The following is a 13864-nucleotide window of genomic DNA, read 5'->3' on the forward strand; positions in this document are numbered from 1 at the left end:
GCCGGTCTTTTACAGGATAAAGTCATTATTATTATTATTATTATACATGAATATATGAATACACTTTGCCTCGTCATTCTAGATTTTACGTTACAAACTGCTCTACATCCCTGTTATCAAAGAAAAATTTGCATTGCAAGTAGTTTGTGACCTCAAGTCGAGAACAGACCCACATCACCGTCGTGTGTGTGTCCAAATTACAGTCTAGTTTTGATAACTTTGCGCGTCTTGTCCGGAAGGCAAAGAGCTAAATTTCGAGGTAACAATGCAAAAATATGTTTGCTTTTGGTGCAGCCTCGTTCCCAGGGCTTTTCGTCGCCGATGAAAAGCCCTGGGAACGAGGTTGCTTTTGGTGGGGAGATTAATATTGTAGACGAAAAATATATTTGAATTTGTGTGCACTTTAAGGGATGTAAAAGGCAAAATATTCAAAGTATACATATTGATATTTACCCCCATTTGAAAACAATGATCCCATTGAACTATATCGTATAAACTCTTGTTCTTAGGCCATCGTAGCTTGATTAAGAAAAATAACACAAATAGCGGTGATAAACATTGTATTCCAACACATTTTTATAAAACTTGACGTTTCGTATGCTAGTCAACACACATTTTCAAAAGTGACCGTTACAATTTTTGAAAAAAGTATATATATATCGTAAACTCTTAGGGGTGTGGAAATTTACAATTTCTACTCTTTCGTCAATCTCAAGATCATATTCCAAAACACACGCCGCATCAACTCCTTTTTTTCCATACAAAGATCGCTCGAACCGATCTCAGAGGTCCAAGGTCGCCTATAAAGCTGTCTGCTGGAACTGCGATGAATTCTACTTTGGAAAAACAATACGAAGACTCCATGACAGAAAAAACAGAACACATTTCAAGCCTAGCTAAAAAGTGACCATTCATCAGGCATTGCTGATCATGTGAAAACCACTGGGCACGACATTAAATGAGATCACTTTGACAATAACACAAACAGCGTCCGGAAAAACATTGACTTTCACTGCAAAATTAAAGAGACTTCGTTCATTCAAGAGCTAAAGCCTTCCCTTAATGTCAATTTTTCAGTGAGAAGTTATTGCTGTTTTAGCTATTACATCTCAGGGCTGTCATTAGGGGCCGTAACCCGTAACACCTGTACGGCTGAGCCCAGTTAATGTTACGGGTGATGGTTGCTGCAGAATGAATATTCATGGTCAAAAACAAATTGAAATTTATTTATAAACATTTACCTTCTACAGAAAATATAATTACTGCCTTTTGTGTTGTCTGTGTTCCTGATTCTAAGACGTGCTTTTAATAAAAATCCAAACATTTTCTGTAAAAAACCTTTGGAGAACACCCCCGATCGATCGTTGTTGGATTCCGACGCCATTTTTTTTCAGAAACAAAATCATTATCAATGCACTGTACTTGATATAAATGGGATTCCACAGACCATTTTTCAGGTTCTGTGATGCATGACCATTTCCACATGGTTAGTAAATATCTTTATTCATTGTGAAAAGCATCTTTTTGCCCTGTTTTATTCTCATCACTTTTTGATTGATTGCACCTCAGAGGGCTAGAAAATGCATTTCCGAGGATCTAATTTGAAGACTTTTCTGGTGGAGCATGCCCCATGACCCCCCTAGGGGCTCCGGGCCCTTCGGGCCTTCCCTTTACATGGCCTTTGGCCATTTATTTACATGTACGGGTGAAATCTTGAGTGCTACACCTGCTTCAAAACTTAATGACAACCCTGCATCTCATTATGTCTAGACACGTACTGTCTGCAGATCATTTTTTTCAGTCTAGGTTCCAGACCCCTAATGTTTACGATATATATATAGTTTTCAAAAATTGTAACGGTCACTTTTGAAAATGTGTGTTGACTAGCATACGAAACGTCAAGTTTTATAAAAAAATGCGTTGGAACACAATGTTTATCACCGCTGTTTGTGTTATTTTCTTAACCATTGAACTATGTATAAATGCTGGATGACGAACAGAAGGGGCTGATGAAAACTCAAATGCAACATGGCGACAGTGACGTAATGTGCAAACCACCGATCGACGGCAACGAGAAAGTCGTCTCAAAACATAAATTCACTTGGCGGAAAATCATTTTGGCATTGAAAGTGTGTACCAACTCTCTCGAACTAAAATTTGTAGGAACGGCGTGGATGTGTGCATGGAGAGAAGATTGAAAGTTCGTCGTGTGCTTGCGTCCTCCACAGAACCTCATACTTGTTCATTTCACGTTTGTCAGGACAAGAACAGCAAAGATATGCATTAAAATGTAAGACACAGGTGTGGGCCGTGCAGATTCATTGTTTTTGTTCATTAAACGCATTTTATTATATGACTAGCTCCGTTAGCGGGCAAGATAAACCAAATACCGCGCTGTGTGTGGCTACCCGAGCGGGCAAGATGGAACAATCTTTCCCGCTTGGGATTTCTCGCTTGGTCCCGCAAGGTTAAGATCATGTTTTGGTGTTTTATCCCATATACCAAGCAAAAAAGCGCCTGGCTAATTGCCATATGAGACTACGATGACGACGAAACTGGCCCGAAATGTCTACGTGGTCTGCCTACGCATCCCACGTAATAAATCCTTTGTTGACCAAGCTTGTTCGGTCAATATGGCCGACATTTTTTGCGTGTTTGTAGACCGAGACGAACACGCAAAGACTTGGCCAATATCCAGCCATCTTGACCTCACGCTTGGTCAATAACCCATATGTTTTCTGCCGTCCTCATTGCCGGCGTCGATGTTGTCATTGCCTCCGTAGACGAACACTCAAGATCAAGGGTCACAAGTTCTCATTCTTTCAAATTTATATTTATTCTTTGAGGTGCTCACTCGGTAAACAATCACTTACTCATGTAAAGAATTAACACTTTTTCGTTTCGTAAAAAATTGAACCTTCATTGAGCTGCGGCAGTGAAACAATTTCAGTCTCAAAATCAACAGCGATCGAGAGCTATTTTCAAACAATTTAAAATATGTACAAACTGACACTTAGAAGTAAAAAGAAAAAATATATCCTCTAAATAAATAACTTCATTCACATCAAAAGCAATCGTCCTGCCGGGGCAGGACACATTCGCTCATTGTACGAAATAGGAGAATCACTCAACTAAAACACATTGGCAGGATGTTGTCGTTGTAATCCAGTATGAATGATAAAAGCAACGCTTCCTTTTCATAAACATACGAACCTGGAGCGTAAATCAAGTCACTAAACAAGTCCAGTCTTATACACGATTTCTGAAACGTAAATATTTTCCAATTACCCTGAACATAGCAATTACTCATCATAGTTCTTTATTCTAAACATGACAGTAACGAAAACATTCTAATTACTCTAAATCAAGTTGTAAGTGGTTTCATCGAATGTCGAAGGGTTTTATGACTTTGTGTTGTGTTTGCTTCACCACAATGAGACTATTCCTCTTTCTACACGACGTTACGGAGGCCGCCTTGGTCTCCCAAAACTATTCCTCTTAAGACGGGACTCTGTCCTTAGGTAAATATATTTTTCTTCCGTTTTTAAGTCATGGCTTCTAAACACGAAAGTGAAATCAAGGATTGTAACGGGTTATATTCAACCAAAACAATTACTCGCTGCTCAAAGCGATAGAATTTGAACGAAGACGAGCCAGAAAATGACTATTGGGATCTCTCGCTAAGGTTTTTACAGTGTATCTTTGTGCGAAATATCACATTCAGAGACGCATGCGTGATGGGAACAAACAAGTTGTCGGTCTTTTTTCTGGCTGCACCTATTTGCTTCGGACTAGCACATTTGAGAATTGGTTACTCATTGGTCTTTGCTTTGCTCTGGACCACTCCAAACCCTTGAAAGAATGAAAAGACTTTTAGAGAGGAACTCACACAGTCTTAGTTATTTTATACTGTGTCTGCTTCTCGTGATGCCTGTGATCCGTGGAGCGGCTCCCTCCAGAGGCAAACTTTGAGTTCTGCCGAGGAGCAGTTCATTCTTTCTCTTTTTTTCGTCTTCCTCTTCCCATTTCTTTTTCATTAGTTCATGTTTTTGCTTGGCTTCCTGTTCCATTTTTCCTCTATTTGCAAAGCGCCCCATTCCTTTTTGCATCAGCCACTTGTCGTATTTTGCTTTCGACATTCTTCTCCGCTGGTGTTTTTTGTCTTCCTCTATTTTTTGGTTTTCCTCCTCCAAGCCCTTTTCCCTTTCTTTCTCGCTTTCTATCTCTCTTCGCTTGTCCTCTAACCACTCGTCAAATGTTTTTCCCTTCTGCAACTTTGCGCCGTGGTTTTCGTTGGTTTTTGCGTTTTCCTGGGCTTTTGCAAAGAGTTTCTGTAGGTGATCAAGTTCTTTTTCGGACAGCCATTGTTGGTAGGACTTCCTCTTTGAATTCAGAACAGCTGGGGAATTATTTTCAGCCGATTTTCTTAGTTGCACGGATTCTCTTCTGACAGAAATCCATGCGTTCCATGGGCGATCCATTCTTTCCTCTTCTCCATGTCCTTCTTCCCCCGCAAAGATTCCAAAAGGTTTACCTCACAAATTGATCTGCGATAGAAAAAGAAAAACACGAAATTGAATCGATAAACTATATGATTTGCTTGCAGCGTAGAGATTGCTGTTAAAATATTATGGTAAGCAACATTTCAGTTGCTAACGGTATCGCCAGAAGCTCTTGTCAGTTTTTTTTTTGTAAGTGTTTCCCGCAAGATATCTGTTTGAGACAACTACACTGCAAATACAACCTGCTAGTTGCTAACTTCTATTAAAGCAATCAAATTGAACATCAGCGAACCGTCTTGCATGATGATAGACCTTGTTCGTGCCCTCACAGTTAACTGAAATGACCATGCGATGAAGCCTTATGCAGGGGAAATAACTTGCATGGATCTGAAAACACCTCCATCGCATTCCACAAACTGATTCAAGCAAGCGGACCGATATTTCTCAGGCAATGCGAACCTTTCGGAAAATGCCTAGAGCCGTCATGCAATTGATTAAAGTCATTTTCATCGCCGGTGGTTTGCTTAAAGATTTCATCTTTTATGAACTATACTGAGCCCTACTTCAGTCCTTCTTTGGTTTTTTTATTATTCGTGTATTGCTGGAGCAGGGAGACTGCAAAGAGTTGGCTATATTTCACTGTCAAGCTCGCAGTTTTATGTTTGGCTGTGTATTGGAGAAATTGAGCATCGCATTTACAGGAAATGTCAGCATGCAATTTGCGTCCTGCCCAAAATTAAAGAAGTTTATTTGATTGGCTCATTTTTTTGCCTGTTATCTAAAGATATCAAGTAACTTCTCTCAAACGAGAGACAACTTGGAACAAGAGAATACAGTATTCATGTTTTGTGGCGGCAGATTGTCGTTTCACATTGATGGAATGCTAAATCCAATCTTCATTTGTCCTGGGACATTAGCAAAATAGATTTTAGAGAGATTACAGATAGATAATCTCTCCTGGCATTTTAACTAACCATAATCGTGCATGTTATAACACGAGAGTTAGGGGCACGCATTGCCCTTTTAAAGCGCTATATAATTTGCTTTCCAGCAGGCAGATCGAAAATAGTAATGCTCTTTTCTATTGAGTGTTGCAAAACAAATACCAGAGTAATTACTTCGACCAATCACAGCAGGTGCAAACAGCGCCATCAATCCACATTCATAGCAATTCCGTATAACTTCTTCAAAGCGCGGGAAAAATCGCACGTTCAAGTCGCTATTGGTTTTATTTTTTTTTCTTTTCATTGGGACCTCTTGTCCCACTCTGTTTGGCTGGAAAGCAGACTCTTGTGTTTGGGTTTCGCGCTGCTCTCTCAGGGTGAAGTTGTTTAAAACGGTGTTCTTTTATCCAACTAAAAAGTAATAGTTTGTGTAAAAAAACCGTGTTCTTTGATCAGTAAAAATTATCATAAATAGCATATAAATATCATAGTCTTTGATGGCAAGGCTGCTGCTCTGCTGGGAATTGTATTTCCGAGCTTCTAGAGCAAACCCCCTCTTGGGGAAATGCGCCTTGGGGTCCCTTTTACGAACACAGCTGCCAATAGACCAATTTCGATGTATTAAAATTCAGTCCTAAACAAAAGGCATCATCTCGAGGCTCTAGGGAATAAGTATAAGGATTTGTATGAGTTTATTCCCCATAGCCTCGAGATGATGCCTTTTGTGTAGGACTGAATACTCACAACTACATCACCTAATGTGCCAACCAGGGATCTATTGACTGTCGAAACAAAGGATTCCTTTGTTGTGTGGTGGGCAAAATTACAAAAGCAAAAGAATTGTTATAAACAGTGAAGTCTCCTATTGTCCCATTGCCAGCCACTTATGATGAGAGACTTGAAACCCCTGCCGATTAGGGAGCTTAAGCACGCGCGTTTTTGAGACGCGGACGGCAACCGGAAGTGAGCTGTTTTCCCCTTTAACTTGTCTTCACACAAACACCACATTTCATTGCCAAGTTTCTTTTCTCCATTAGAGATAATTAGTACAAAAATCTGGGAGACATCACTGCCCTGGCTCGCGAAATGTTCTCTTCCGGTTGCCGTCCGCGTCTCAAAAATGCACGGGCTTAAGCTCCCTAATATTATGACTGCCGTGACGCTGTTTGGAGACGATGGATTGTAACAGTCCCCCTCTTTGCTGGCTACTTGCATTTGCCATCGAGTTTTGATGGTTTCATTTGATTATTTATTCAATTATTATCATGATTATCCGAAGCGATTAGTTTAGTTTCTGTTTCAGGAAACTTATTTCCAACCCTTTCGAGATTTTCTCTCACCCTTGTTCCTCAATCTCCTCTACTTGTATGGAGTTTTTCCTTGTTCTGATTGTTGGCTGCTGGTGCTGATGATTAAAGCTGAATGAAGTGGTCGGTACACTTCGTCTTCTCAGTTTCAATCTATTGCCTTTGGTCTCATCGGTTTTCTTGAACATGGCTGGTGTACTTGTTGTATCGCTTTCACTGAAATTTCTGTCAATCAATCAATCAATCAATCAATCAATCAATCAACCAATCAACCAACCAACCAACCAACAAGTCGGTCACACGATTAATAAGAGCGTTTAGAATCCCTAACGTAGCTTTTTGCCATTAAGTTAGGCTACAAATTGTTTACAATACAATACAATACAATACAATACAATAACTTTATTTCATGAGGAAGACGCAATGACCTATGGTAGTTTTTAAAGTCTTTCTAAATGCCCAGTGAGGGTCACAAGGCAGACAAATCCGGACTGCATCGGGAGTCTTCATTTCGTATAAGAGGGTAAAAAAACTGCAAAAAAAGTCGCTCACCTTGTTCTCGGAGGCCAACTCAGCAGACGACACCGAACCTTCGCTACATGTGGAGCCGGAGCGTGATCTTTCAAGAGGTGGATGAAGTGCCGTTGTACTGGTAAGCCCGCGTGAAATTCCGCTGTCATCTATCTTAATGACGGGCAATTTGATCCCCTTGTCTGGTATAACAGGCAAACGCCGTCGTCTTGAAGTTCTTACTAATCCCCCTTGTGCAATGGGGGAGATTGACTCGGCGACGACAACCCTTTCCTGGTCGCTTTCATCAGATTCTTCGCCACTGATCGATGACCAGCTACCCCGTTTAGTGTTCTGGTGTCCGAGTTTCCAGCAAGGGCCCTGTGTTGGGACACCTGTGAGTTCTCCTGATTGGAATCCGTTCCATGTTCTCTTCACCCTGTGGTAATTGCGAAAACTGTCCGACTTCTTCGATTTGCTTGTGGGAAATATTACATTGTGGACCTGAATTGTCTTTCGCTTCAGCTGCAACAGATGAATTGTTCTCGGTAACAGAAGGCTCGTTATCTTTGTTGCCTTCACATCCATCAGTTGCTTGGCTCTCGTCCTCTCTTTCCCATTCCACATTTCGGCTTATCAGTTTGAGTATATCCGGCCTCGCAGTTGCTGATTTCTTCCTTCTTTGTGCCATGTATGCTTGCTTTCTAACAAATGCTCTCCTCAACACTTCAGGTGAGTGACTCTCTTCGCATTCTTCCCCTGCAGACGATGCAGCGAACTCGGCTTCATGAACCTGGTCCTGCCACAGTCTCAGCACATATTTTGCCGATACAGGGGATTCATCTCCCAGCGATTCACTCTTTTTGTGTCCTTTAGTGTGATGCTCAAGCTGACCTTCAATGTTCTCTCTCTCTTGAGACCCTCGCCAATGTTGCCCTCACGAAGTTGTCCAAAAACTCTCGCACTGGTTGCGTTTCCGGAATGTCTCCTAGTATTTTCAAAATTTTCGCTTTCAGCTTTCTCCTGTGCCATTCTTTGCGAGCTGTTTTCGGCAACATTTTCACTGTCTTCGACTTTATTTCCCCTTGCATTTTCAAGTTCCTCAATGTTAGGCCTTTGCGCTATTGATTTTCTCCTCCGTTGTTCCACAATCGACTTCTTCCGAAGTTGCGCCCTCCGGAGAGGTTTCGGAGACGAACAATTCTCGGAAGAGTTCTCGATTTGACGACGTCTGACCCTGCTCCTGACCTTCAGGTTTTCTGTGGGTACGGGACGTTTCTTTGTCAAGTATTTCCGTATTTTGTCCTTCTCTTTTCCTTCGTTCGTGTGTCCTGTAGTTTGTTCTTTCTCACGCTCATTATTATCTTGATTATCGGAACGCATAATCATAAGCTGTTCAAATTTGGCCTTTCTCTGTAGTGGAACGCTTCCTCTTTTGGTACAATCAGTCGCAGTTGAGCTCTCCTGTTCGGAGTAAGCCTTTGGCTTGTATTGACAATCGTTGTTTCCCTTTCGCGTCAGCGGCTGTTGTTGACAAAATGTTGGCTGCACTGTCATCTTGAATTCAACTACTGTTTGCTCTCCTGAATAAAAACAACTTTCTTCAATAATGTTCTGACTTCCGATGAGTGCGCATTTTTTCTGTGGTAAACAAATCTTCATTCCAAATTATCCTTAGTACCATCTTTTACGATTACTTTGGCTTTCCCACTGCTGTAGTATCCTGTATCGCTTGCGTGGAGCATTTTACCATAGTTCGCTAACCACTTGTACTTCATCAACACTTTTCATCCGTTCACGGTATAACCAACGCGTTGTCCACACGGTTGGCTTCATAATCTTCGACTGTTTATTTTGCTAACCGTCGAAAAACTTTGATCACTTCTGATTGGTTAAGATTTTCTTTTTGCCTCGAAATTTGGGCGCAATAAGTTCACCTTGTTCGAGGGAGTTTGGTCTCCGCGATAATGGATCCCATTTTTCAGTCGAGGAAGAAGAGCATCCATCGTCATTTCTGCTCTCATTATTTCGTGCTTTGTTTTTCGCCAGAGTTGTCAATGGTGTTTCTCGAGGTTGTCCCAGGAAACACTTTTTCTTGAATCGCCAGACTGATTCGGTTCGCGGCCTATGAAGTTCAAGATAAATGTTCAAAAAATGTCAACCATGTCTCCATCTATTCCGTAAATCCTTTAAGCCATGCCCCACCGGCGTCTCCCCCTTTTCATCTGGCGCATCTAACAACGCCGTGGCCACCATTCATCAAGATATTCGACCCACGCAACCTGGTACTGCCCTCGTCATAAAACCAGCGGAGTGAAGGCAAATTTCGCCCACTCAACTTTGTTCTTGCTAAGCAGGTTTAATCTTTCCGACCCCGCAAACGCTGAAAAACATAAACGACTGTGATTCCCTGTAACCGGGGGAAAGCGATAAAAGCTGCAGGTAAAACTCCTCTCTTCTCGCGAAATCTCACTCATTTTAACGTGAATTCTCTTCCGCACTTGGTTCGTGTTCGCCTTTGTAACATGTAGATATAAATTTTTGCCACCATTGCGGCAATGTTAGCGTTAAAGTACAACCCTCCGTGATATTTAGGCTAGACAGGTTGGTCATCGTTACCGAGGGTCCCTGTTTTGAAGTTGAATCCAACGAGTAGATCGGAGGGGATTTTCCACAAGATGAAGTCGCAGTCACTCTTGACTCTCCGTAACACTGTGTTCTCATCGCAATACTCATCTTAATCGTCTCGCTCCATCAGGTGTCACGTATTTGTTTTAGTGGCCCGTATGCTTCCCTTTCATTAGTAGAACTGTTCAATGCTAATTTGATTTTGTTATCTGCCTTCGAGAGCACACCATTGAACCAGCGGATACGTTGCTGTCAATTAACCACAATTGTTTCTTAAGCCGATTCGCGGGGTGGCTTGACTTAACTCGCATTTAACGTCCGTCAACAGAAAGATATGTTCCTCAGTACGTTCTTTGTTGATTTACCCTGTTTTTTCGATTTTGATTGACACGAACCTCGCAAATGAAATCGTCGTGGACTCCTGATGTAAACTCATGCTGCACAGTTTCATAACTGTCACGATAACAACCACACCCAGCAAATCGTTGAAACTTTGTCCAATGACACACCATCTCTCTCATTCTTCCAACAGCGGACTGCAACGTTCCAGTATTGCTTGCGATCAAGCGCTTTTTCGGGTTGTCGAGGGTTTAGTTTCCCGCACAGCATAGCAGATGTCGTTTGTTTTGATGACCTTTCCGGACCAAACAAACTTTCGAAAATTAAAGAATGAAGTTTTTTTGTCCTCCAACAAAGTGAATGGACTTAACTTGACTATCGGCAAAGTATGGTTAATTTCCGATGGTTGTAATAATTGCAATAAAGAACGACAATAGTTTTTGACTGTCATATATTTGGGGCTCCGCAGGATCCGGCTCATGTGCTCCGTTACGTGATCAACACAAATTGTGTCTTGAAAAGGCTTGCTTCTTCAACTGACGGCGATTTATTCACAAATTAAAATAGTTTTAGAAGCTGATATAGATTCCATTGTTTGCAAAAGCACAACAGCCGTCAACAAAAAATGTCCGCAACTGACACGTGCATTGTGTGGCAGAAGTGTATGTATTTGCAAACAACGAGGCCCCGCGCGTATTACCAAACAGAATAATCACTTAAAAATAAACCTGAACAATTTCTACAACCCTTGCCTTAATTTTCAGAGATTAGCGAAGTCCGTAAGTGTGTTTTTTTTTTTCAAGACGAAATCCGGTTGAAAACGACTTTCAACTTCCTGGCCTAATTATTCACCGATACTAATTTATTTGATTCAACGCCGTCGACTGCAGAATAAGCATCAACAAAACGCACAAACTTAGTAGCGTTTAATCATTGCTACCTTTTGTTGGGACAAAAACAACGGTAATTAGTAACAAGTTAATCGTCTGTGTATGTTTCTTTTCTTCATCGTGTTTCCTCAACGCCTCGTTCGAGTGTAAACCAAGCCTTAAATAAAAACGAAAATTCAAGGCAATGGGTTGAAATCGTTTCTTATCGAGAACTAAATTTCTAACTATAACACGCTAAAAGATTAGTTCCATAGCGAAATGAGGCTTGTTACTGATGTTTGTTTCTGCTTTCTTAGAACATAGTATGGGCGTTGTATTTTGACTAAACACCTTTTAGTTCAACGAAATTCTCCTAGTTTGGTTGTTCAAGTGGCGTACTTCTGTTTTTTTCAACAATTTCTTCTTTCTTTCACTGACTTTCATCTACTTTTATTTTGTAACATCATGTTCTTTTTCTTCTCTCTCTCTCTCTCTCTCTCTCTCTCTCTCTCTTATTTCAAGCTTTTTCTTTCTCTTTTTGGATATCAACAGTATTTAGTTTGCGTGGGCGAAGTCCGTGAAGCGATAGACGCGCAAAAAAGCCTTAGGCACCAAGAGTAACTTCGTTTGCAGGGAACATGTTTTTCTGACACGATTACGGTTTGCCTATCGCCGGTGTGCTGGTGAACAATATAAGGTCACTGAAAGTGAGTTCCATTTTTTACAAACCACACATTTGATAGCTATGACAAAGACCAAGTCAGCTAACATTAATGGTTAACTAAAGAGTCTTTTTTGGTATCTTTGTAGTTTCATATTAAATCTTCCTTAAACAAGCATCACGAAACTTCGTTTTGATTTTCAAGACTCTATCACATGTGTTAGAGAATTAAGTACCCATTGTTTGTTTTACGAGACATCTGGCTTGTGTTTTGTTTTAACACAAACCAGATGTCTCGAAGATACCAAAAAAGACTTTTTAGTTAACCATAATGTTAGCTGACTTGGTCTTTGTCATAGCTATCAAATGTGTGGTTTGTAAAAAATGGAACTCACTTTCAGTGACCTTATATTTTTCACCAGCACACCGGCGATAGGCAAGCCGTATCGTGTGAGCTAACATTAATGGTTAACTAAAAAGTCTTTTTTGGTATCTTTGTAGTTCATATTAAATCTTCTTTAAACAAGCATCACGAAACTTCGTTTGTACTTTGGCGACTCTATCACATGTGTTAGAGAATTAAGTACCCATTGTTTCATCTTAAAGAGGCCCGAAGTAGTTTCTCGTCATTTTTTTTTTCAGACAAATAATCGTATTCTGTTCTTAGATATAGCTGGGTCATCATATCAAGACGAAGTTTTGCCAGGGTATTTTGAGTATACCCATCACAGATTTCTCACATATAACATTTGCCATTACCACGCGGAAAGGATATGAGGCATTTTTTTTGAGCGTTAAAACCAACACTGATATATTGTCTTTTTTAAAAACGTGGGACGGTGAAATCTTCCCATACAGTGTCACCACATAATTGTCAGTTTTGACTGAGTGTTATTTTTTGGTGTTTGCAATGCTTCATTTTGAGACAATAGGACCCTGCTAGGAAACTGTGGCCGAGTTACAGCTTAAAATACCAGGAAATCGTAATGATATCGCCGTCGGCTTTCTTTAAGATAGGAGCTTATGATTTGGAGCTTTTTCCTCACATCTCTTTTAGCAATTATCCTTTCTTCTTTTTACTGTGTTGCCATAGGCAATCCAGTCATAATATGAGTTGAATTTCTCCGTTTTACATTTATTCTTTTTTTCCGTTTGTGTGTAGAGTCTTCTGTGCGTAGTTTTGGTAGCTGGGTTTCAGGGGGTAGTAGAAAATGCGTAGATTTTATCCCGTGGACACAATGGAGTGTTTAATTAACCTGCAATGGCGTCGAAGTCATTGTAAGGCGAATGGCGTTTTAGTGGATCTTTTTACAAAATATACCCTTATGGAGCTCAAGAATGGAACGTCAATAGGTTAAACAAGACAGACAGTGAAAAATCATTGAATATCTGGAATCTTAAAACCGACGAGTAATGGACTTCACCGAATAGTATCAAAGTGAGCTGGATTTCTAATATTTTACAACCTGTAGTGTTATGTTCAACACTGAAACCATGGCTGCAAACGTGATAAGTTTTGTCTTCAATCATTCGAAGTTTGAGAGATGTTCATGCAAGTTTTCCTAGAATGGCGGCAAGACTGGACATAGAAGACTTTTTCTAGGAAACTGACCCTAATCTGATAAAGTACGCTTCAAATACTTTTGAACTATCGCGCGCAAAAGTCTCAACTGTTTGCTTAACGGCTGCCAAACTCAAACTTCAAAGAACCTGTTTTCCCGTCATGTGTCCCCGCTTTGATGAAAACGACAGCATTTCCTTAAGCTAGTTTACTGCACCTTTAGGTGAATTTTTACGTTCTTGATTTTAATTTATGCAACAATTACCGTCGTTTTCATCTAAGCGTGGACACATGACGGGAAAACATGTTCTTTGAAGTTTGAGTTTGGCAGCCGTTAGGTAAACAGTTGAAACTTTTGCGCGTGATAGTTCAAAAGCATTTGAAGCACACTTTATCAGATTAGGATCAATTAACGAGAAAAGTCTTCGATGTCCAGTCTTGCCGTCATTCTAGGAAAACTTGCATGAACATCTCTCAAACTTCGAATGATTGCCGACAAAACTTGTCACGTTTGCAGCCAAACCGTGTCACGTTTGCAGCCAC

At 40.6% G+C, this 13864-nt stretch overlaps 1 protein-coding gene across 1 annotated transcript; it reads right to left on the reverse strand.

Annotated features, from left to right (window-relative positions):
- Positions 1–8073: 8073 nt before the first annotated feature.
- On the reverse strand, positions 8074–8820 carry LOC138012320 (uncharacterized). Its single transcript, XM_068859131.1, has one exon. The coding sequence runs from the start codon at positions 8818–8820 to the stop codon at positions 8074–8076; it is 747 nt and encodes a 248-aa protein (XP_068715232.1).
- Between the last annotated feature and the right edge of the window lie 5044 nt (positions 8821–13864).

The sequence above is a fragment of the Montipora foliosa genome, chromosome 1, assembly GCF_036669935.1.
Source record: "Montipora foliosa isolate CH-2021 chromosome 1, ASM3666993v2, whole genome shotgun sequence".
NCBI lineage: Eukaryota > Metazoa > Cnidaria > Anthozoa > Scleractinia > Acroporidae > Montipora > Montipora foliosa.